The sequence below is a fragment of the Taudactylus pleione genome, unplaced genomic scaffold, assembly GCF_031769625.1.
Source record: "Taudactylus pleione unplaced genomic scaffold, aTauple2 ptg000190l, whole genome shotgun sequence".
Lineage (NCBI taxonomy): Eukaryota > Metazoa > Chordata > Amphibia > Anura > Myobatrachidae > Taudactylus > Taudactylus pleione.
In genome coordinates this window covers 4,255,702-4,281,471 of record NW_028284592.1, presented here as the reverse complement: position 1 = coordinate 4,281,471, position 25,770 = coordinate 4,255,702, and the positions used below count along the sequence as shown (strand labels likewise).

At 43.1% G+C, this 25,770-nt stretch overlaps 1 protein-coding gene across 1 annotated transcript in view; it reads right to left on the bottom strand.

Annotated features, from left to right (window-relative positions):
* Positions 1 to 16,872: 16,872 nt before the first annotated feature.
* PUM3 (pumilio RNA binding family member 3) overlaps positions 16,873 to 25,770 on the bottom strand; it is a 70,958-nt gene continuing 62,060 nt past the window's right edge. Inside the window, exons 16-18 of the mRNA XM_088476588.1 lie at positions 25,025 to 25,112; positions 19,750 to 19,840; positions 16,873 to 17,139 (exon numbers count right to left, since the gene is read on the bottom strand). Of these exons, the coding sequence (XP_088332714.1) occupies positions 17,007 to 17,139; positions 19,750 to 19,840; positions 25,025 to 25,112 (312 nt within the window). The 3' untranslated portion in view covers positions 16,873 to 17,006. The remainder of the gene's footprint in view (positions 17,140 to 19,749; positions 19,841 to 25,024; positions 25,113 to 25,770) is intronic.

The window sequence follows — 25,770 nt, the reverse complement described above, 5'->3', positions numbered from 1 at the left end:
GTAAAGGTCTGTTGTTTATTTACAACTTCTGTGTATTGTTTTGTTTACAATAAGTGGTTTACTGTTTGACTACAATAATCCCTTTCCCCTCCTCCTATCCTCTTTTCCATCATAATATGTATTGGGACTATCTCCCTGTTGTTAGGATGGAGAGGGGTAGGTAAATATGTTATATCATTATATGTTTATATTATGTCTCATAATAGGTCTCAGGGATGGGTATTGTCACGACCCGCCCCACATGTTAACCATGTTGCCGTATTGTTTTCTCACGGCAACTACTGTGGCCCGATATACCGGGCCTTTTGGGTTCTCTATTTTTCTTTTTTACCTTAGTTTTTTATTTTTCTCCTTCTTTTTTTTTTTTATGTACATCTGTAACTTTTCCTTTTTGTTTTGCTGCTGTCTGACATGTATACTTGGAGGAGCTTACATTATGCACTGTTTTCAATGTCCCAATGGTTAAGGTTCTTTCGCTAAATGTCAAGGGGCTTAATTCCCCACAAAAGAGACGCTTGGCTCTTTCTACTTTTCATCATCATAAGGCTAATATTGTAGCTCTCCAGGAGACACACTTCTCATCCTCAGCCCCCCCCGTATTTAAGGATCATAGATACCCTGTATGTTATACTGCTAAAAGCCCTCTCAAACGTAATGGAGTTGCTATACTGTTCCATGTTAACACTCCATTTGAATTACATAGGAAAGTGGAAGATGGGAATGGCAGGTTTCTTATTCTCATTGGGAAAGTTGAGGAGACTTTAATTACTTTAGTATCTTTATATGCCCCCAATTCCCGACAGGTTCCCTTTTTACGAGACACCTTTGAGGAAATATCTAAAGTTAGACAAGGTGCTCTCATTTTGCTGGGTGACTTTAATTTAGTCCTCGATCCTAAACTAGACAGGTCCTCGCCGCAGGGACATTCCTCTTCCCCTCGTGTAACGGGCCCATCGCTGGCCTTTAAGAAATTATTGGCGGAATATGATTTGTATGACGCTTGGCGTACTTATCTACCTGATGAGAGGGATTATACCTTTTACTCTTCGGTCCACAATAGTTACTCCAGAATCGATTTAGTCCTTCTGGATAAACGAACTCTACAATCTACTAAAAAGGTTAAAATCCTCCCTATTGCTTGGTCTGACCACGCGCCTGTCCTGTGGATTTGGAGTATAGGCAAACACATTTCCTCTAAGCGTCCCTGGCGCCTTCCTGAGTATCAATTAAAAGACTCAGAGACTCGGCAGGCCCTAACAGATTCTCTTAAATTATATATTCAAACTAATTCCCCTACCGATACTTCTGTTTTCACACATTGGTGTGCCTTAAAAGCAGTACTCCGTGGTACTTCCATTCAAAAAGGAGCTCAATTTAAGGCTCGCTCTCGTGAATTACAGAATAATCTGGAAACGTCCCTTCGGTCCTTAGAGTCCCAAAATCAAAATCATCCCACTAGAGCATTGCGCAAACAACTCCAAGAAGTGCGAACGCAACTCCAAAAGCTCTTTATCTCACGTATGCAGGTGGCTTTTTCACGTTTACGACACAAGTTCTATACGGCCGGTAATAAAGCCTCCCGCCTACTAGCCCGGAAGCTGAGGGGCCAGCAAGCTCGCAATAGAATTAAATGTTTATTAACCCCCTCGGGAGCGAAATGCCTTAATCCTCTTGACATTGCCAATTTATTTTCGGATTATTATGCAAAATTATATAATCTACGTGAGGATCCCTCAATCCCCCAACCTTCAGCTACTGTTATATCCTCTTTCTTAGATAACCTATCTTTTCCCTCCCTGGATGCGGACGACCTGGAGTCTCTGAACGCCCCTTGGTCCTTGAAGGAAATTCAGGAAGTCATTCAGAAACTACCCAGGGGCAAAGCCCCTGGTCCTGATGGCTTTTCAAACTCCTTTTACTCTGTATTTACTGAAGCCCTCTCCCCAATTTTGCTAAATTTATTTACGGAAGCTTCCGATATTGGATCCTTCCCACCCGAAATGGTAGAAGCTCAAATAGTCACCATCCCGAAGCCTGGTAAAGACCCCTCTGAGTGTAAAAATTATAGACCCATCGCGCTCCTTAATACGGATGTGAAAATTTTTGCTAAATTAATCGCCAATCGTTTAAACCCACTGCTCCCCCGTCTGATACATCCTGATCAAGTTGGGTTTGTCCATGGGCGCCAGGCTCCTGATAACACCCGAAGGGTTTTGGATTTAGTGGAATGGGTATCGTTCAATAAGGGACAATGCCTTCTTTTATCCCTTGACGCTGAGAAGGCGTTTGATCGGCTTCACTGGGACTATATGCGTCAGGTTTTACATCGGTATGGATTTCGGGGCGATATTCTCCGATCCATTAATGCCCTTTACTCTGATCCCTCTGCTCGTGTCTTTAGTAATGGATTTCTCTCCTCACACTTCTCAATCTCTAACGGCACAAGACAGGGGTGCCCACTCTCTCCACTAATATACGTGTTGGCCATAGAACCTCTTGCGCAAAAGATTCGACAATCATCTGAGTTCCCAGGGCTCTCTGTTTATGATACCTCCCATAAGTTATGTCTGTTTGCAGATGACGTTTTGTTGTTTGTCACCGACCCGGAGATTTCGCTGCCATCGCTCCAAGGCATTTTAGATACTTACAGCGCAGCATCCTATTATAAATTGAATGTTACAAAAACTGAAGCTTTACCTATTAATATTTCACCTTCTTATTTACGATCATTAAAGAGTCATTATCCTTTTATTTGGAAAAAGTCTTCCCTATCCTATTTGGGAATTAATATACCTTCCTCTATTGATGGTGTCTTTACTGAAAATTATGCTCCCCTTTTGCTGCAATTGTCCTCTCTAGCCACTGCCTGGATGAGCCACGAGATCTCCTGGTTGGGCCGTATAGCGGCGTTCAAAATGATGCTCTTACCAAAACTGATGTACCTATTCCGTGCTATTCCATATGATGTCCCAGGGAGGCTACTGCAACAGATGCGCCGCTTGATGGTTTCATATATCTGGAAAGGCAAAGCTCATAAAATGGCCTATAGTCGCATGGTTCGTCCTAAACCTCAGGGAGGCCTTAATCTCCCTGACCTGACTAGATATCATGAAGCGGCCCTTCTTTCTCAAATATGTGACTGGTCTCTCCCTCCTGCAGTCAAACCCTGGGTTGATCTGGAGCATGCACTCCTGCGGCACTTTCCCCTCCCTGACCTTTTATGGATACCTTATAGATTGCGACCACAACCCCCTTTATTCCCTAAAACAATATTGGACACTTTAAAAGTTTGGGATAACAGTCTCTTGGCCCATTTCGATTTTGCCTTACCTACCAGAAATGTTTCCCTTCGGGCGCTGAGCAGGATCTTGCCTAATCTCAATTTGTCCTACTGGATGTCCTTGGGCATGGTGTCTTTCGCAGACTTTCTTTCCCCGTCCTCCTTAATATCATACACAGATTTGTGCATTAAGTACCCATTGGGATCATCAGCCTGGTTTTACTATCTCCAACTCACACATTGGTATGCTCTGATGAACACCGGCCCTACCGTATTCCAGACTCCACCACATCTAATTCTGAGTAAATTTAATAACCCCTCCTCTAGGGGTGCAATATCTTTTTGGTATTCCGTACTCTCCCCCATAGCCCCGACGGTTAAGTCCCCTGCTCAGCTCCGGTGGGAGGCAGATCTTCAACGTACCTTTACCTTCTCCCAATGGGAGACTATCTATTTCTCTACCTTCTCTATATCTAAATGCACTAACCATATTGAGATGTATGTAAAACTTTTAAATAGATTATATTTGACACCCTCTAGATTGCATAAAATTTGGCCTACAGTCTCAAAGTTCTGTTGGCGTCTCTGTCATTCTGAAGGATCCATTTTTCATGTCTTCTGGGATTGCCCTGTAATACGCCCCTTTTGGGAGGAAGTGTTCAATCTTATTAAAGATGTCCTGGGTCTCACCTTAATCCCAGATCCTTCCCTCGCCCTTCTCCACTGGTACCCAATCTCTGTACCCAAATCTGACCGATATGTTCTTGGCCATATTCTGATTTCTGCTAAAGCTACTATCGCTCAGAGTTGGAAATCCCCTTCCCCTCCCCCATTTGCCAAAGTCATAACTAAAACACAATCCCATTTTGAAATGGAGACGAGGGAGGCTCCTCACTCTGTGACTATTTCATCCCCTACTGTAAAATGGTATCCTTGGTATCTGTATGTCACAAATGGAGGACCGCCACCCCTATCCCTACCCTCTCCGGTTCCTCAGGGTGCCTCTCCTTTTAATCTAAATGAGACTCCAGAGCGGGACTAGCACATCTAAGTACATGTTCAGGCAGCTATGGTTCCTTTATTGGTTCCTTTTTTTTTTTTTTTTTTTTTTGTTTGTTTGATGTCTTCAAGTGTACTGCCACATCCTTTTATTTTATGTATGTTCCCCCCCCCCTTTTTTTTTTTTCTTTTTTTTCTCTTTCTGTACCCCATAAAAATTTTGTACTATATTCAATAAAAATTTAATGATGAAAAAAAAAAAAGAATATTTTCTTCAGAATTCTTGTTGTCTGTCTGTTCGTTCCAGCATCACGCAAAAACTATGAATTTGGATTGTGTTTTCAATATTGTACATATTAGTCACCTAGAAAGAAACTGTGGTGTGTATTCTCTCAATATGGCATCAGGGAGAGGAGCAATAAAAGAAAAAATAGACACTTGACACTGTGCATGCAGTGTGCAGGCTCCTCAAGTCAATTAACTAAATGTATACAAATATACTTTTAGGGGCTGTTTATAAACTATGGAGACAAAAATTTCTCGGAATTTGCACAGGCTCCTTAAGTCCAAAATTACTATATATATATATATATATATATATATATATATATATATATCTCAAGATCTATTACACAGGAAAATCCAATATATATATTAAGCACTAATCAGACAGCTTATCTTGACTCATGAAGTTGCAGTATACATGTAAAACCAATAGATAGTGCACCAATGTTACTGTAGGTTAAGTAGCAAAAGATTTGGGAGCTACAAGATAATGCATCTGGCCTTCCGTTATGCAACGGAACCCGACTTAAAGTCACTGCTCTACAGAGAAAGCTAATTGAGGCACAGATTGTAACGGGATCTGGCGCAGATGAGACTCTGTTTATACCACATATACCCTTTATCCCAAGCCTCTGCTTTGCTATGACAGTCAACAAGTCGCAGGGACAAACTCTCAGGGTTGCAGGTGTATATCTCAGGACCAGCTGTTTCTCCCATGGGCAGCTTTATGTGGCTTTCTCACAAGTTAGTAGCCCCAAGCATCTTTTTGTGTTAATTCCTGAAGGAAAAACTGCAAATATTGTTTACAAAGACATTTTGTGATCAATGTCAACAATATAAAATATACAGTATATCACAATATTAGATGCCAGTACTGTCTTTTTAAAATTAGTTACGCTGAGCAATACAAGACATCCACAGAAGCAAAGCTCCGGGGAAAAGCTAGTGTATATTATATATATATATTTTATATATTAGAGATGTGCGCTGACCCCTGTGTTTTTGGTATTGGATCTGGATTCATCTTTTTTTTTGTTTTGCTTTTGCAAAATCATCCTGAAGTGTTTTTGATTTTTTTTTTTAAAGAAATATTGATAAAAAGTTTTACATAACAGCTAAAATAATGTACATTTTAAACTCCAAAACCAGAAACTCAGATTTAAAATATGAATTCCAAACCGCGGGAAGATCAGAACTGTGACTCGGATCTGTCCAGATCTCATCAGGAGATCAGAACCGCAACTCAGATCTGTCCAGATTCATGAAATTCGGGTGGATTCAGATTTCAGGAGAATCGAACCGCACACACTAATTCGTTGTACATGCACCAGCACGCCAGATCTGGAGGCATGGCAGAGGGATACAGCCTTCCATCTGCAAAGCCCAAAGTCCCATCCAGGACTCACTGGTGAAGATCAGAGATTCTCCGAGGAAGCACCAGCCTTCACAATCATTTACTGATGTTATATCAATGTGGCAGGTAGAGCCCAGAGCGAATCTAAGCTACAGCCATCTCTAGCTGCTGCCTGCATGCATTGTGATGTCACAATGCAGATCACAGCCCTACATAAAGGAAGTCCAGCTACTAGCAGCCATTTATGGTGACATTTTGTCCTACATGGATACTCTGAGTAGTTCCTGTTTTATTTAAGCGACTTTGAATAAAGACCACTAATAAGGATTTTGGATTACATTTTCCAATAATCCTCAACAACAATATCTTCAGAGAAAGAATCTGAACAACATCTTCAAGTAAGGACTATATAACAAATTATGGCTTGTTACACTTACCCCTTGAGACACCTCCCCCCATTTTATCTGCAGTTTTTAATTTAGAAACAATGGGTAAAGCAAATTGTTCAATGGATAGGACGCTGCATGACTTAAGATGGGTACACACTTGTTCAATGCTCCGGGGATCAAACTCCTGCCCAGGCTGTTGACACAATCCTACAGGATACCTAGATGCAGATTCTACACCCAATATATGCCTACAAAGCTGTCCAATTTTGCAGCAGATCTCAGACCTACATCTGCTAAAACAATTTATTGAAAGGATTGTGTCACCGTGCACACTCTTCCAATCTTTGGCAGACCAGCTGCCACTCACAGGCAGGGGCGTAGCTACAGTAGGTGCAGGGAGTGCGGCGCTATGGGGCTTGAGCTGCATCTGGGGCCCAAACCTCTCCCTGCACAAAGTAAAGGCACACATCCACTAGATGATTTCTATGAGCGATTGAACAATAACAATATCGTTATTGTTCAATTGCTCATGAATCGTGCATGAATTAGGCACATTAATGTCGGAAACGAACAGCGATGCGCGGTCCTGCTGGTCGATTCCGACATCTATCATCGCCCGAACATGCTGAACAACCTGACAATAACATCAGGTTGAGCATGTTAGGGGATGATTGATGTACCTACACTGCTCGACTGTGAAACGACTGCACGATTACAATGTCGTAATCGTGCAGTAATTTTTTGGTCTGCTAGTGGATATGTGCCTTTATACGGGAAGCAGCCGGCAAGTCGACGGACGTAATCCCGACCGCTGGCTTCCCGACTGTTTAATCCCGGCAAGGCACTAATGACAGGCGTTGATGTCCAGACGCCTGTCATTATATCTACGCCGGGAGCCCGACACCCGGCTTACCGATCGAAGGTAAGCCGGGCACCGGGCGCAGATAGCACATTTGGGGGGTTAGTTTAAAGGCTCCCGGGGGGAACTTAGGGTTAGACACCCCTCCCCACCCGGGAGGTTAGGTTTAGGCTAGGGGAAGGGGAGGATGGGGTTAGGCACCCCCCCGGGGGACTTAGGTTTAGGCTGCAGGGAAGGGGGGGGTTAGGTTTAGGCACTTAGGGGGGGATTAGGGTTAGGGGGTAGAATTAGGTAAGTGAATACTTACCTTTTGATGATCAGGATTTTCACCCCTGTCGGGCTGCCGCTGTCGGGATTTGAACCATGTGGCCGGCGGTAAATCATACTGAATCCCTTTATAATGCCATCTCCTGAGCTCCAGCTTATCTATTCTCACTGCTACAGGGCATCTGCTATCACTGGCTCAGCCTCCTTTTCTCCTCACTGACTAATTTATTAGTAACTCATAGCCTTCTAATATACCACATTATATCATAAACAATAAGGATTAGCAACACTATATAATTTTTAAAATCTATTTTTTTGTTTATAAATACGCTGGGGCAGATGTACTAAGCTCTGGAAAATGATAAATTGGAGTGATAAAGTACCAACAAATCATCTATTTGCCATTTTTCAAACACAGCCTGTAGCATGACAGTTAGGAGCTGAGTGGCTGGTAGTTTATCACTTTCTAGAGCTTAGTACATCTCCCCCATCCTCATTACCATTAATTTAATCCTGTATGTCTGCTAAATTGGCAGATTGAGCAAATATTAGATAATTTACAATTAAAATGGATAAATCTGCTAAATATTTTGCACAGGGGGCCTTGCTACGCACCTGATCACAGGGGTGAATTCAGAGAATTTTTGATAACAGGGACGAATTGGGGAAAAAAAATTGATAACACCAAATTAAACTCCTCTGCTCTCCGTTGATAATATTGAATCAAAGAAAATCAAGTACTGGATACAATAAACAGCAAAAGTATTGCTAAACTTTTACTTGTTGTGCTTATCAATTTGCTAATTTTTCTATTGTAAAGTGCATAAATTGTTTACACAAACCTTATTGACATTGTAGGTTTTTGTGATTTAAAGATAAATCATGTCAATTAAAGAGAAACACAAATAAATATTTAAGAAATGAAGTGAATTACACAAACCTACAATGCACTGGTTGCATAAGTATTAAGTTATTTGTAGTTTATTTACATTATATATATATAAAAAAAGTGTTTTTTAATTTTGTTGATTACAAGATCACATTAATTGGGAAATGGCCTGTCATGACTTATCTCACAGGTTCTCAAACTATGGATCAGATTCAGACCCACTCGCTAGATGCATACGATCGCACCAGCGTATGCAAATCCAGCACACACCCAGCAAGGCAGGCGATCGCACGGCAAGGCATAAGCATGCCCACTATGTCTTGGCGTGCGATCACTTTGTGTATGCAGACACCCACCAGCCTGTCTTAAGACACCCACTTGCGCACGTCATCTCCAGGAAGTGTATGCAACCATCAGCACATCGGGTACCATCGGAAGCGATTACAGTGCTTGAGGTCGACTGTACCCTACCGCAAGCACTGCGACTTCAGTGTGAAATACAACCAGGTGGCGTGTACTATGACAATGCCTCTGAAACAGCGTTAAAACACTCAGGCACCACCACTCAGTTTCCAGTGGCCAGCCCTTGTCACCACCCACAAACGGGTTCTGCTGTCACTCACTCTGCTGGGCTGTCTATGCACAGCGAGCGAACGCTTCCCGATCTCTCGCACTGGTTCGCGCACCGCAATGCATACGCAGAATGCGAAAATCGGCCAGCTACGAGTGAACACATCCTAGCGAGCGGGTCAGAATCAGGTCCTCTGTCCTCAGGACCCCAGTTTTCCAGATCTCCTCACAGAATCACAAGTGAAATAACTGGCTTCACCTGTGAAACTTTTAAAATATGTCAGTGAGTAATGAATACACCTGTGCATCTGCTGGGTACCTAGAACACGTGAACTGTGTGGGGTCCTGACGACCAAGTTTGAGAACCTCCGATGTATCTCATTTTCAGGCTTTCGGGCCTGATTCAGAGTTGTACGCAAACCTGTTAACCATTTGCAAACATTAGATCATTTACAATCTGCCTACTTGGCTGACATAGAGCAGACCCCTCCAATATGAACCGTTCCATCAGGTACAAAATGCTCTGCTCCTGGACTTCCCACCTAATTTATTATTGCTGACACCTGTGTTGAAACAGCTGTTTAATGAATTATCTAGTTCAACACAGATGTCAGCAATAATAAATTAGGTGGGAAGTCCAGAAGCAGAGCATTTTGTACCTGATGGAATGGGTCATTTTGGAGGGTAGGATAGAGGAATAAATTAATCGTGATTAGCATATAGTATAATAAAAAAAAGACATAACGTGGTATATAACACACGCGCACACAGGGAGATTCAGAGTACCTACAAAGCCCCCCTGCCCACCACTCCATAGCAGCGCAGCTTAACAATATTTTTTTTTTTTGTAAAGAGACCCGAGCTGGCAACTGTTCCTGGCGGAGCTGGCTTTAGGGGGAGCTGCAGTGGTTGCACACAGCTCCTCCCGGGCAGTTCCCATGGGGCACCGGCATTGTGGGTGGCTGAGAGAGCGGATCCTGCTTGGTGTCATTGACCGGCGCTCTCTCCCAGAGCCGCACCGCAGGTGGGTGTAATGTATTACATGCGGGGGGGAGCCGTTGTGTGTGTGTGATTTTAATAAGCCATGCCAGTGCTATATTTATATGGCTAAATTTGTGTTATTAAGTGAGAGGTGTGTTTGTCAGTGTGTATTTCACTGTGTGTCGGTTTGTCAGTGTGTATGTGTGTGTCTAGGTTTTGTCAGTGCAGTGTGTGTCTAAACTTTTGTCAGTGTGTATAGGCTTTGTCATTGCAGTTTGTGTGTCTGTGTCAGTGTGTGTGGTTATAGGCTTGGTCAGTGCAGTGTGTGTCTGTGTCGCCTTTGTCAGTGTGTATGTGTGTGTACGTGTATATGTCACTGTGTATGTTTGCAGTGCCGCTGAAAAGCTCCACATAAATATAGACAAGTAGACCGGCACTCCAACAGCCGGGGTGCAGATCCTGAGAACTAAGCAGACCGCTCAGTCTTGAACATACAATGGGATACAGGCAGCACTCCTCGGGTACTCAATAATCCAAGCTTGGTAATCCATTAAGGTGCATACACGTAACAATTTTGTAACCAACGATTATCTGTCAGATTTTCCCTTGAAAAGTGAACGATTTTTTGAAGTGTAATTAACGATTTTTACAACAATGAACGAAAAATGTTCCTTCCCTTAATGAAAATCGTTATGTTGGTCAGTCTGAAATGAACTACAAACGGGAGCGCGCTTGAACGATTTTCGTTCATTGTTATAATTCAGAACTGAACGATTTATTGAACGATTACGACGTCGTTATAATTAAATCGTTCAAAAATATCGTTACGTGTACGCATCGTTACTGTGCACCGTTTCAGATGCAATTATTATATATTTTGTCAAGGAATTGATGAAATATGTAATAAATTCATCTGAAACGTTGCACAGTAATGGATTAACAAACTTGGATTATTGAGTATCCGAGGAGTGCTGCCTGTAGCTTTGTGCCATTGGTTTTGTAACCAAGTATTGGCAACCCCCCTTTCAAAATCCTGCGTTTGTAGAAGGCTATGATTCACTAATAAATCAATTAGTGAGGTGAGGCAGCAGAAAACCTGCAGCAGCACTCTGGTTAGATTAGAAAAGCCGGGGCCAGTAGATGACAGTGCAACTTGGTGCAAGAAAAAGGTTTGGCCCCAGCCCCTTAGTAGCCGTACTCCCTGCACCTACTGTAGCTACGCCCTTACCTATGAATGGCAGCTCACAGGCAAGGGTGCAGATTGGAAGTGTGTGTGTACACAATCCTTTCAGCAGATTTTTTCCAGCAGTTGCAGATCTGAGATCTGCTCCAAAATTGTATATCTGTTTAGGCTTATAAATGTGTGTAGAATCTTCATCTAGGTCTCCAGTGGGATTGTGTCAACAGTCTGGTCTGGAGTTGGATCCCCGGATGCAGGGGTGTAACCAGAGGTATGGGGCTCCATAGCAAAATTTCCTCGGGGGCCACCGCAGCCCAGTAATACTTACGTCCTCCTGAGCCCGGCTCACCGATCCAATCTCCCCACTGAAGCTGGAAGGAGACGTGGCCAAGGTCCAGTGATGTCATCATATCCACGCCTCCTCCCTGCTTCTAAGAGATATGATGTCATTTTTAATCAGGCGCCGGTTGCGAGCCAATCAGAACTCACGGACCAGCAGCCGCTGCTGATTGACATTTGTCGAGTTCCTATTGGCTCGTGCATGGCTCCTGCTTAAAAATGACATCAGCGCTGTACTGGGCATGGTGCTGCTTGCTGGGCCGGCGGGCCCCATAGCAAGCGCACCCCTTGCACCCTCTATAGTTACGCTAGTGCCCGGAGGATTGGACAAGTGTGTACCCATCAAGTCATGCAGTATCATATCACTTGAACAATTTGCTTTATTCATGGTTTCTAAATTAAAAACTGCAGACAAAATGGAGGGAGGTGTCTCAAGGGGTAAGGGTGACAGGTCAAAATTTGTTATCTAGTCCTTACCTAGAAATGTTATTGAAATTATTTTTTCGGAATATGATGCTATTCAGGACCTTATTGGACAATGTAATCCCAAATCTTTATCAGTAGTCCTTATCCAAAGTCGCTTAAATAAAGCAGGAACTACTCAGTGTGTAACAATGTAAACCAAAATGTCACCACAAAATGGCTGCCAGTAGCTGGGCATCCTTTATATAGGGCTGTGACCTGCATTGTGACATCACAATACATGCATACCGCAGCTAGAGCTGGCTGACGCTTAGATCAGCTCTGGGCATTACCTGCTACATTAATATAACATCAGTAAATGTTTGTGAAGGCTGGTGCTTCCTTGGTGAATCTCTGATCATCAGTGAACCCTTGATGAGAATTTGGGTTTTGCAGAAGGAAGGCTGTACCCCTCTGGCCTGCTTCCAGATGTGGCGTGCTGGTGCAGGTACAAAGAATGATCATCAAGCTGAGTCTGGTACACATGGATTGTAGAAGGAAAATAAAGACAGGACAAATACAGATTTTTTTGTATTTTCCAAAAAATACCATTAGTCTTTTTAATCATTCTTATGCCGGGTACACATTAGACGATGTGTGTACCTGGCCGACGCACAATGCGATGAACGACATGGTGTGGTCATTTGACAGCACACGATCTGGTGAACGATCACAATATGTCGTTCACCAGCCACCTCCACAAGCACGGGGTCATTCATTAGGCTTGATCAGTTGATGCTATGAACGACCTTGGGGGAGCATGCATGGTCGCTCATAGTGGGTACACACTGGCCGATATGCGTGTACCCAGTTTAACATGTGAACTTTTTTTTTTTTTTTAACCCAAATGTTCCAAAATAAAGTTTTTATTGAAATTTCAAGAAAGGGACCAAAAGCAAAGTGACTTTTTTTCATCTTACTAGTACCACAAAAATACTTTGTGGTTCTTATTTCACCAATAATCCACCTTCCAAAATAGTAAAAAGCAGGATTCTATGAGTAGGTTATGACAAAAAAAAATAAATCTGCACTTTAATTGAATGCATTTTTTTTTCGCTCTCTATTCAACTGCTTCTTATGTGTAGGAAAAATATGATAGCCCAACAAGGCCCATCATTTTAAAACCAGACAACCTACTACATGAAATGAAGGATGATTTTTTTTGTATTTGGCATAACATGGGGGGAGATAAGGGCTTTCATTTTGCAGTCTGTTGAAAATTTTAGCTTTTGTGTACAGTTTCAGTTATTGTCTAGTGATCACCAGACCAAGACTACTAAGGGGAGACTTCCCTCTTTCAAGACAGGGTGCACCCATGTTAGTGTGGACCAGTATGGCCCACACGCACACACATATGGGTGCACCGTCTTGAAAAGCATCTATGAAAACTTTTTTTTCATAGCACTGGGCACTATCCACCCCCCCCCCCCAATGAGCAATGCCCACACCTCTCCTCAGTGACCGATGCAGAAAATATTTTGGGTTTAATCCAATTAACTTGCCCCCGCACGCAAGGGGGGCAAGTTGCCATTGCCACAGCATAGAAATGCTGGCAACGGCCTCGGAATTTGCCCCTCCTTGCGGCCCTCTCGCCTCAGATTTGTGTATGCAGCCCTGTGGGATTGCAAACAAAAATCTGGCAGTACCGTTAAGTGTGGCATATAGCTATGTTTGCTCACACCCGCAAATAAATTTTGGGTAATTCGATTGAGCCTTTTATGAGGAATACAAATAACCACCATCAGGGTGGTGACCCTATGTGGGGCTCCCACTAGAGAGCCACATATAATGAGGACAAGGCTTCGGGCCACAATTTGTGCATGGCTGATTTAAAGCATAAAGTCATGCTAGTTAGGGGAAAAAGCCCTATGTTATGGAACAATGTTGCGGTTTGTGGGTGAAGCCATCAAGCGACTTGCTTAACTATAACTTAAATATTTTTTTTAAAAACAGGAGGAGGAAAACAAGAAATCCATGTCTGAATGACTCGTGCGTGTTTTATTCTAAATTGTACATATATTTAATAAAGTTGCACGTTTGCTTAGAGCTTTGGAGTACTGGTTAAAAATAAACTGAAATAAAGAAGAGAAATTGTGCATAAATTAAGAAAAATGATAAAGCGGTGTAAAACAGCGCAAGTGTTCTACGTACCATTGGTCAACAATACAATACGGTCTCAACCATAATCAGATAGTCATAAGAAAAATGTAGTATTGATTACACTTCTGTCCAGCAAGTTTTATTTATGACATAGATCTGTACGGAGTTTACTCATTTAGATATATATATAGGCTTATTTGCACTTCCTGGTCATATGTGGTGAAGATGTGGATGGGGAAGGGGGGTTCAGGAGCACCAAAGAAGAGTGGGGCGACCCACCACACTAAGTTTAAGGATGTGAGTAGGGATGTCTGTGTTGGAGTGTGTGGTGGTGGGCTGATGTATGTAAGGGGGTGGTGTGGGTGTCTAAGTGGATGACTGTGTGGTGTTTAGAGGCAGGGGGGCAAGCTCGTGGTGTTACTAATAGAGGGGTCTGTATTGTGGCTTACAGGGTGACGTGAGGATGCGGTTCTGTGAGTACAAACTGGATGGAAGTAACTCTTGGGATATATGGGTGTGTACGGGGGTGGTGAGATGAGGAGATCTGTGACAGGTGTTGGTTGTGTAGAAAGATAGGTGTTAAGTATCGTGTTGTATTTATCGATGTAGGAACACACATAGAATACAGAGGAATTAGTGCAATAAATTCTATATTGGTATACAGCATTAGGAGGGCATGATGGTGGAATGAATCACCAAGGAGGTCAATGAGCTGATTCAAATCAATGCGAAGATGAATGGAGGGAGCTCCCGCAGCTATTCAATACACTGCGGTGTTTGGGTGGCTAAAGAATTTCTTCTCGCTTCCCCCTGGGGATGCGAGGAGAAATCCGACAAAAGTGCCGGGCGCACAGATGTTTGCTGGCTTAGCATGGCACCAACAGCCACGCGGCCGGCACTTTAGTCGGAGAACGCTGGTTCTGGCAACTAACCACCCAGGTTAAGTCACGAGAACTGGCACTCTCTAACCAATTCCCGACCAGGCAAACAACACAGTGTATGGAATAGTTGCGGGAGCTCCCTCCTGCAGGGCTATTCATCATCACAATTAATTAAATTCGGCCCTGTCTACAGGTGGCTAGAAGCATTATGCACCATAGTGGATATTTATACAGTCTATGTGAGGGGTAAATCCAGCCTGTAGATGATTGCGATTAGTTGAAGCCATCTGTAACTGACTTGATGAAGCTGGACACAAGAGGTGCAATTCATTATTTCCAAAAATACTAGTAAGAAGAGTAGTAGTTGGTATCACAGTGGATGTAGATGTAGTGGAGTTGGGAAATGCATTTCAAGAAGTGTGACAATTTATTAAATTAATGTATTTCTAAATTTATTTTCACATGGACAGCAGTTATCGCTAATGCTAGTTTTCCCTTTTAAAACATTAGACAGACTCGCCAGAGCCTGCATTAAGCAGACTATTACATTTACCCCATAGTCTGTATAATACACATAGCAGGTATATGTAGCAGCCTTCGCTACAGGTTGACAGAACTATACAGATTTAATTTGGTTTAAATTTATTGTGCTGCATAACAGAAGCTATTATCAACGATTTTAAAAAATACAACCCATTAGGCATCTCAACAACCACTGGTGAAGAGGAATGAATCATTAAAAAACAAAAACTGAGGAACATGCATTATTGTTATATCTATGCGACTATACAATATTGCAATATTCAGTAAATGTGAGAAAAAGATTTTCCTTTAATTCCCAAAAAGTTAACGTGTTAGGTTGTGAATGCTACTAGTAGCCATTTCAGATACAGCCACGTATATTTTGTGTTCAGAATTTATATATATTTTTTATTTAGTGTTACTAGTCCAACTTGACAATTTGGAATCTATATAATGTTACTTTAATCTCTGGTAAGCACCACTGAATCATTGATACGTGAAATTGATAAATCACCTCTGTAAATCCTTCAATTTATTTAACTGGCACAGTTTCAGATGTAGATGTGTTACATTTATAATAACTACAATACAGTTAAATTGTTTTTGCTGTTCTAATCAGTCCGAGCTGTTGTAATCAGTCCGACAGACACAGAATATGAAGTTACATTAAATTCACACTTATGTCACAGCACTTTTAAAGTAACCAAAGTGCATACCAAAATGTTATATGATCTTGTACGACAAACAATAGAATCTGTAATACATATTTAGTATATAATAAGAAGAAAAGCAATATTTTGCTCAGGCTAATGGGTTAAGATGTCCTTTTGCTTACATTTACACTTATTAAGGAAAAGATAAATAAACAGCATCTTCTGGCCCTTAAATGCCATCAATGTAACAAGCTTAGGGGGCTGGAAAGATATTCCATATCCTAACCTACCTATAGCTATTCTCATAGAACATAAACAAACCTCAAAGAATAACCACATGGGAAATGAATATTAATGGATAGCATAACAAAATAAAGAATATTTTTATATAAAGAATAATGTGACACCATTATGTTTGCATCAGTACTACTTGTGGAAGAACATGCTAATCCTCTATAATAGACTAAGATGATCTGGGGCTCATACATTATGCAGAACACCACACATTGCAGGTGTGATTCATAGCACATAATGTACGTATGACATGTAGTGTGTGGTGATGATCGCAGGTTACTTTATATCCCCCTCAGTACACATATTGTTCCTAACCCATTGGGAGGGGAGAGTGGAGGAGCATACACCACAATGTTTAGAAACATCCCTTTAAATTTACACATCTTCAACACTGTGGTAAGACATTTAACAAAAGCAGACTTGCTTATTTTTCTTAATAGCACTTCTAATAGATGACACATTTTATGGTAACAAATCACAGATAAAATGCTAATAAACTCTGTACAACTGAGGACATATGTTTATCAGATTTCTAGAACTAGAAGACAATAAAAGACCTGACAAGTCATGTTTGTAAAGGAGTTTTATTTATAAATATAAAACATTCTTACAGTTCTCTCCATAGACATTAAAACAGTAAATCGCGCCTACAGATTTTACACAGGCAATTATTCAACTGCGCAGTTGAAAGAAATATCACCACTAAGGAGAGTTTACGTTTTCTATTAAGGCCTCAATTGCTTTTGTGTTTGTAGAGTCTTTAGGGTTGGACAGAAGGCCCTTAAGTCCATTTTTTACTTGAACAGCAATTTCTTCATTTGAACTCTGTAAAAGACTAAAATAAAAGACAAAAGAAAAAACTGTATAAGTCAAACAGTTCACAAAGACCCCATACAATAACCTGGCGCCGGACCTAGAGTGAACACTATCATTTGTGATATAAGGTCATAGTGTGTATGTAGCATATACAGCTAAAAAGTGAAACTAAACACTAAAAATTAAAGTTACTACATACATCTTAAATAACATTTATACCAGGTGTAAGTTTCATAGTTTATATAATAAGAAATGATTCCCTGCTTTAAACTAATTACAGACATGCCGAATATCTTTCCATGGTGATCTTTGAGTACAGCACACTGTGAACGTTTTATGGCTAGACAGTAGGGAGCCTTATTGTTTTACTTTGCCTAGTTCAAAACAGACTAATGCTGGGTACACACTGGCCGATATATTGGCCAGTGTGTACAGACGATATGTCTATGAACTGTGTCGTTCACAGAAACATTGCATTGGCTGTGCTGCACAGCCGATGGGCAGATATGTCTGCTGACATATCTGTCCATCGGCAAGTGTGTATGGGGCGGTTTGCAGACCACCCATACACACACAGCGGCAGCTGCGGGGAGGGGGGCGCCCCTGCCCCGCCCTTCTGCCAGTGGGACCCGTGGCTGTCAGATAGATGATGGCCGCTCAGGATGTATGAACGACTATCATCTAAAGATATATCTGCAGATCACTCGATCTGCAGATATATCTTTCAGGTGTGTACCCACCTTTGAATCTAGTCCTGTTCCATATCAATGCACTGGATGGCTAGTAAAGGGAGGGGTGAGCAGAAGACAGTACCCATTTAGGCTGTATATTCTACATTTCATTACATTTAAATTCTGGCTATTGCTAGTTATTGTTGAATATGGGCCACTATATGCTGTGCAACGGACATATTAATGTTTATAACCCTACTGTAGGGCCTTAAAATTATTATATAGCACTTTTCAAAGCCACTGTATCTTCTCGATTTAAAAGGGCAATTATATTCAATAGAAAACACACCTGATTTTGTATTGGATATAATTGCCTCTTTAAATCCAAAGTCTGAAACCATGGCGGCTTTGCAATGCGCTGCACAGCGAATTTAAGCCTAAGTGCTTTCTGTTTGCTGCTTGTGCAGCTCCTGCCACTTAGACCTGGGTCCTAACTTTTGGTAGAATTTAACCAGAACTGGCTATTAGAACTTTATCCAGGACGCATGAAAATTACAACATGTATTCACAAGAACGCTAAAGCCATATAAGTCACTGGGCTTTCAAGACAAAAGTGAAATTCACACCTGCCCATTACTCCTTCGAAACAATGCATTTTGCCTCCATTAAGTTTAGAACGGTGCACTTAGTACTATGTGAATCCAGAAGGACACAATCAGGGGAACAGATTTAGTACATCTGTTCAGTGACTCAGAGAAGCAGACCAGCAGTGCACAGTAATGGTCTTGAAGTGTAGCACCATGTGTTTCTTTTTACAGTTAAACAACATTTTGTATGTAATCATTGTACTTTTACTTATTTACTGCAATTCAATGTGAAACTAAACAATAGGAAGACTCACCATTGTGTACATATAAAAAGAAAAAAAAAAAAGTTTAAACCCTATAATCCAAAACATAAAAAATATGAAATCATACCATATGGTTTACTGAAACACTGATAATCTAACCATTTAAACAGTGAGCTAAGGGCAGCAACAGCAGAAGAGCTAATGAATATTACCATTACAATATGTAATGGAATAAAAGTATAGGCAATTGCAATGCGTTAATCACTGAGCAAAGAGCGTTATGCGTTTGCGGAAATGTGGCTCATTACAAGCCAAGCTACAGGGTTTCCTAACTGCAATGTCTGAGCCAGATATATTTCTCCTAAGGGTCAATCGCCTTGCAAAACTCAGTCTGCCATTCCTAATGAGGATTAGAGAGAGGTGAATAGTGCAGAGTCTAAAAGAAGGAGGAATTAGCTTGGCTTGTCCCCTTGTCGATTACACATAATACATATGTATAGATGGATACAACAATATAACATCATAATATGCCATTCGTATATACACACAAAGGCCCACAACACATTTCCATGTAGATGGTATATTCATACAGTACCATTTATAGCTTTTCTTATTTGGTAAGGTATCTAAGTGAAAGACACATTTTCCTTTAAAATAGAAGCACGTTTCCTGATAGAAAAAGTCTTTGTTTGAACATTGCATTCAACAAACATATAACTAGCATCTAGACACACAATGAATTAATAGACATACATGAGATTCAAGTCTGAAGGTGGAAGTCAGAGTTATACTGTGTTACTGGTAATCTTTTCTATGCACATTTATTTTCTCAACAATGTTTTATTCGCTACCTTACAACCATTAATAATACCAAGAACAGTTTAAGGCAGACTGCCTGCTATTATTCTAAAATTGCTTTATAAACAGGTGAAAATGTACTGGTGAATGCTCAATTGTATTATCTACAAAGTTTTACATAAACCAGCGGTGACTACATGTCAATGACACAACAATATACCCACTTTAAACACACTAGCAGCAAACACATTACACATTTATGCACACGCACATACATGCTAGTAAGAAAAATGAACAGTCATTTGCTTACCAACACAGGACTATGGCCCCTCTGTTAACTTGTGCCCAACTGCTGAGGTTCTTGATGCCCACATGTTCTACTAACGTTCTAGCAAAGCATTCTGTGGTTAGACAAGTAACAAGGCAATAAAACTGTGATGAGGTGTTATAGGTCCAATGACGCATAAAAACACAATTAAAAGACTGATTATACATAACTGATTCACTTATTGTACTGGCATTTAGAAATTAAAATGAAACATTATATCCATATACACTTGTGTCTTTTTCACTATTTTAATATATCTGGAAAACCTACAATAAAAAAAGATTTTCTTCTATTATTCCTATACTCGGTCAGTGAGACTATACCATAACATGTTCTATGTCAAATCAGGCCAGGGCTGAACATTATCATAAGGCACTTGCATATTTAAGAGCTCACTAATTTACAAAACAGGGAGGTAAAAATTCCGAAATACACTCATGTAATGCAAAGCAGTTAAGACTGGATATGTTTCATTAATCACAACATGTTATAATATGCTAAATAGTTTTTTGTTTGAAAGCATCTGCCCAAGACTGTCCATTTGTACGAGCTATGCCCATTTATCACATGACTGATTTTGGCAACATGCCTTGATGAAAAGTAGATCAGACACCTAAAGAGAAGATCACCTCATAAAAGCAACTTTTGTGTTGGTTTTTGCCTATTCATTTGTCGTGAACTTTGTATTCTTAACAAGTGACATGTAAATGAAATAAACAGCAGCACTATTTCGCCTGTACTAGCATCCTGGTGCTGAGCCATTGATGGAGAGGCTGCATTTTTACATACTGTACGTATTTAACAGGGAAAGTTAAAATTTGTCTCATCCCTATTAAAAAGTTTGAAAGTAAAACTATTGATTTAGTGTTCTCAACTAAACATGAGCCATTTATAAATAACCCCTGTACTTAATACTGTACCTTCCCAGTTATAGTACTTTGGTGTGGGTCTGTCCCTTGGACCCCCAGCCATTCAATATATTTATCAGGAAACCAACACTAACATACGGTGATTGTTTTGGAACATTCACGACAAGCATTGCCAAGGGTTTCAATTACTGCAGCTGCATCGCATCTCTACTGCTAGGAACAGAAGATTGCCTAAAGCGATGGTCAGAGATATCAGCTTAATGTGAGTGTCAGCACCAAGATAAATAGCTTCCCAATAATATTATTATATTTAATCTGTTTAAAACCTTTTTTAGGATACATTATATCAGTGGTGGCTCCAGGGGTGGGGCTGCAGCACAGTCCAATATTCAAATAGGGGAGCCACACCAACTGCCATTTCATACGCTGCCAAACAGAGATGGCCGGGACTCACTGGCAGTCGGTGTGGCTCCCCTATTTCAATTTTGGACAGAGCTGCAGCCCCACCCCTGGAGCTGTCACTGCATTATACTGTATAAGGACACAGGGCCGGCCCTAGCCCAAATTTTTTGGTAAGCGAGTATTTTTTTGGCGCCCCCCCTATGCAGTGCCCCTTTTACACAGTGCCCCCGGTAGTGGTCCCCCCAGTTCAGTGTCCCCTGTAGTAAGCCCCTTATATAGTGCCCCAGTAGTACTCCCCCCCCCCCCATGCAGTGCCCCCCAGCAGTGGTACCTCCCTATGCAGTGCCCATTATATAGTGCCCCTAGTAGTAGTCCCCCCTCTTGTAGTGCTCCCAGTAGTAGCCCCCCTTGTAGTGCCCCTAGTAATAGTCCCCCCTCTTGTAGTGCCCCCAGTAGTAGCCCCCCTTGTAGTGCCCCCAGTAGTATTTCCCCCCCTTGTAGTGCCCCCAGTAGTAGCCCCCCTTGTAGTGCCCCCAGTAGTATTTCCCCCCCTTGTAGTGCCCCCAGTAGTATCCCCCCCCTTGTAGTGCCCCCAGTAGTATTTCCCCAGTAGTAGCCCCCCTTGTAGTGTCCCCAGTAGTATTCCCCCCCTTGTAGTGTCTCCAGTAGTATTCCCCCCCTGTAGTGCTCCCAGTAGTAATCCGCCCCCCCCGCAGTAGATATATTTCCCCCCCCCTTGTAGTGCCCCCAGTAGTACTCCCCCCCTTGTAGTGCCCCAGTAGTATTCCCCCCCTTGTAGTGCCCTGTAGTGCCCCCAGTAGTATTCCCCCCCTTGTAGTGCCCCCAGTAGTATTCCCTCCCTTGTAGTGCCCCCAGTAGTATTCCTCCCCTTGTAGTGCCCCCAGTAGTATTCCTCCCCTTGTAGTGCCCCCAGTAGTATTCCTCCCCTTGTAGTGCCCCCAGTAGTATTCCTCCCCTTGTAGTGCCCCCAGTAGTATTCCCCCCCTTGTAGTGTCCCCAGTAGTATTCCTCCCCTTGTAGTGTCCCCAGTAGTATTCCCCCCCCTTGAAGTGCCCCCAGTAGTATTCCTCCCCTTGTAGTGCCCCCAGTAGTATTCCTCCCCTTGTAGTGCCCCCAGTAGTATTCCTCCCCTTGTAGTGTCCCCAGTAGTATTCCCCCCCTTGTAGTGTCCCCAGTAGTATTCCTCCCCTTGTAGTGCCCCCAGTAGTATTCCTCCCCTTGTAGTGCCCCCAGTAGTATTCCCCCCCTTGTAGTGTCCCCAGTAGTATTCCCCCCCTTGTAGTGCCCCCAGTAGTATTCCTCCCCTTGTAGTGCCCCCAGTAGTATTCCCCCCCTTGTAGTGTCCCCAGTAGTATTCCCCCCCTGTAGTGCTCCCAGTAGTAATCCGCCCCCCCCGCAGTAGATATATTTCCCCCCCCTTGTAGTGCCCCCAGTAGTACTCCCCCCCTTGTAGTGCCCCAGTAGTATTCCCCCCCTTGTAGTGCCCTGTAGTGCCCCCAGTAGTATTCCCCCCCTTGTAGTGCCCCCAGTAGTATTCCCTCCCTTGTAGTGCCCCCAGTAGTATTCCTCCCCTTGTAGTGCCCCCAGTAGTATTCCTCCCCTTGTAGTGCCCCCAGTAGTATTCCTCCCCTTGTAGTGCCCCCAGTAGTATTCCTCCCCTTGTAGTGCCCCCAGTAGTATTCCCCCCCCTTGAAGTGCCCCCAGTAGTATTCCTCCCCTTGTAGTGCCCCCAGTAGTATTCCTCCCCTTGTAGTGCCCCCAGTAGTATTCCTCCCCTTGTAGTGCCCCCAGTAGTATTCCTCCCCTTGTAGTGTCCCCAGTAGTATTCCCCCCCTTGTAGTGTCCCCAGTAGTATTCCTCCCCTTGTAGTGCCCCCAGTAGTATTCCTCCCCTTGTAGTGCCCCCAGTAGTATTCCCCCCCTTGTAGTGCCCCCAGTAGTATTCCCCCCCTTGTAGTGTCCCCAGTAGTATTCCCCCCCTTGTAGTGCCCCCAGTAGTATTCCTCCCCTTGTAGTGTCCCCAGTAGTATTCCCCCCCTTGTAGTGTCTCCAGTAGTATTCCCCCCCCTTGAAGTGCCCCCAGTAGTATTCCTCCCCTTGTAGTGCCCCCAGTAGTATTCCTCCCCTTGTAGTGCCCCCAGTAGTATTCCTCCCCTTGTAGTGTCCCCAGTAGTATTCCCCCCCCTTGTAGTGTCCCCAGTAGTATTCCTCCCCTTGTAGTGCCCCCAGTAGTATTCCTCCCCTTGTAGTGCCCCCAGTAGTATTCCCCCCCTTGTAGTGTCCCCAGTAGTATTCCCCCCCTTGTAGTGCCCCCAGTAGTATTCCTCCCCTTGTAGTGCCCCCAGTAGTATTCCCCCCCTTGTAGTGTCCCCAGTAGTATTCCCCCCCTGTAGTGCTCCCAGTAGTAATCCACTCCCCCGCAGTAGAGATACTAAAAAAAATAAAAAAACAACACTTACCTGACACCCGCTCCTGGTCCCGCCGCCGAGATCAGCTCCTCCGTCCGCCGCTTTGCATTATGGGAGTGACGCGTCATGGGAGTGACGAGTCACTCCCATTACCCACTGCGGGAGCCGGAAGATGTCCGGCTCCGGCAGTGGGAGCAGCAGCCGATGAGAGTCTGTCAGACTGTCATCAGCTGCTAAAGCAAACACACAGCTGCTGTCGTTCATGAAATCTGTGTATCGGCAATCTCCTTTTGAGTCAGGCGAAGGGAAATCGCCCCTCTCTCAGCACGTGTGTAGCCGGCCTTAGGTTGTTCTAAAGTATTATGGTCTTTGATTTTTAATATTGCAATTTCCACATAGTCTATATGGTTTAGGACCTTTAATAGCTGTCCAAGACTGAGAAAAACTGACCATTTAAACTCAAGCATAATTCTAATATGATGCTCATAATTAAATTTTTATTATAGTGTCATACAACACAAAACCTGCTAAAGTAAATGGTTGTAGTGTACATGTGTACTGTACGGTTGGGTAAATACTGTTTTAAGAGAGGGGTTACCAAAGTTTTCTATATAATGCCACAGACCCTAGCCAGCTGCTAGAGAGGAGGTCCCACAGTCTGAAAGGGGGGGACTGCAAGGGACAGAACAGCAGAGGGGCTGGGCCAGACAGAGCGGAGGGCGAGACGAGGAGACCGAGGTGATCCGGCATATGCCGGATCCAATATACTACACTCAAGAGAAGAATTCAAAGAAATCGTTATTTAACACACAAACACTGAAAATATAACAAACAGAGGGGGTCATTCAGACCCGCTCGCGAGCGCAGGACGCTCGCAAGCGGGTCGATGTTGCCCCACTGCGCATGCGCACGACTGAGGGAACTCCGTCGTGCGCATGCGCGAGACCCTGATAGCGACGGGCTCTCCGTCGCTCCGGGTCTCGCACCAAAGGGGGCGTGCTGTCGATGTTGATTGACAGCACGCCCCCTTTGGTGGGCGTGCCGGGGGCGTAGCTGCCAGATGGAGGCGTTCCCATGGGAACGCCTACCGTCTGAAGCTGGCCCCACTTACATCACTAGTGATGTCAGTGGGAGTGATTTTGGCTCTGATAGAGCCAAAATCACTCCAGGGCTTGCGGCAGCGAGACCCTACCGCAGGGTCTCCGTCGCAAGCCCGATGGTCGCGATGGTCTTGACCATCATCATGGACGCACGCATAAGCTGGGGGGGGTCACCCACAGCTATGCGAGCGTCCAGGAGGAGGCTCCATTTTCATGGAGGAGGGCCCTGATTCAGAGCGAGCGCTCTGGTCAGAGCGTTCGGCTCTGAATCAGGCCCAGAATGTGATGTGCAGAAGCTCATACAGTAAGGAAAAATAAAAAGCGTAGGCAGAAATTTATTATGTGACCCTGAATAGAAAATGGAGGGCGTACATTGTTTAATATGTCCTTGAAGTCCCATGTACAGTAGTTGCTCTGTATTCTTTATATTCTAAAATGTTCTACATGCATCATCTTACCTTCTTTACCATTTTCTTTTAAGTCTTTATCTTGCTTTATCAACCATTTCAGCACCAGGTGACCAGCAGGGTGCTCTGCAATGTGAAGCTTTAAAAGAACCACAAAGGAGGAGGTCACACGCAATCCCGAGTGAAATCTACGGTCTACATCAAACACTAAACATAACCAAATTGTCTTTAACAAATTCCATGCATTATTTACAGTACAACTCTGTCGTTTCGCAACATAGTACTTAATTGATTTATAAACTATGGGCCGTATTCAATTAACGTAGAAAACAGACTTTTTTTCCGCCATTGGCAAAAAAATAAGAAGCAACTTCCCACAAACCCTGGAGATGTCAGGATTTTACTGTAGGAGAACAGTTCTGTAATAGCACACAGTGCTACAACTCTAATAGCGGGAAAACAGGTCTAATAATATCCAGCAACTGCAATGACAAAGAGGGACGAACGGGGGAACAATTAGTGGGCACAGATTGGTACAGAAATTTCTTAAGCCGGGAACACACTATGTGATATATTGAGCGATCTATCGTTCTGATGCAGATTGGAACGATAGATCGTGAGGATCAGTGTGTGTACGGACTATGTGCGTTTTCCCGTGGTCGCATGCGATATCGAATGGTCAGCTACACTGCACCGCCAACCAGACAATATCGCATGTGGCGCTGTTGCAGGTAATGAAGGATGGAAAGAGGAATCATTCTGACCTTCATTACATTGCTGAATGTGTACCCGCGGTA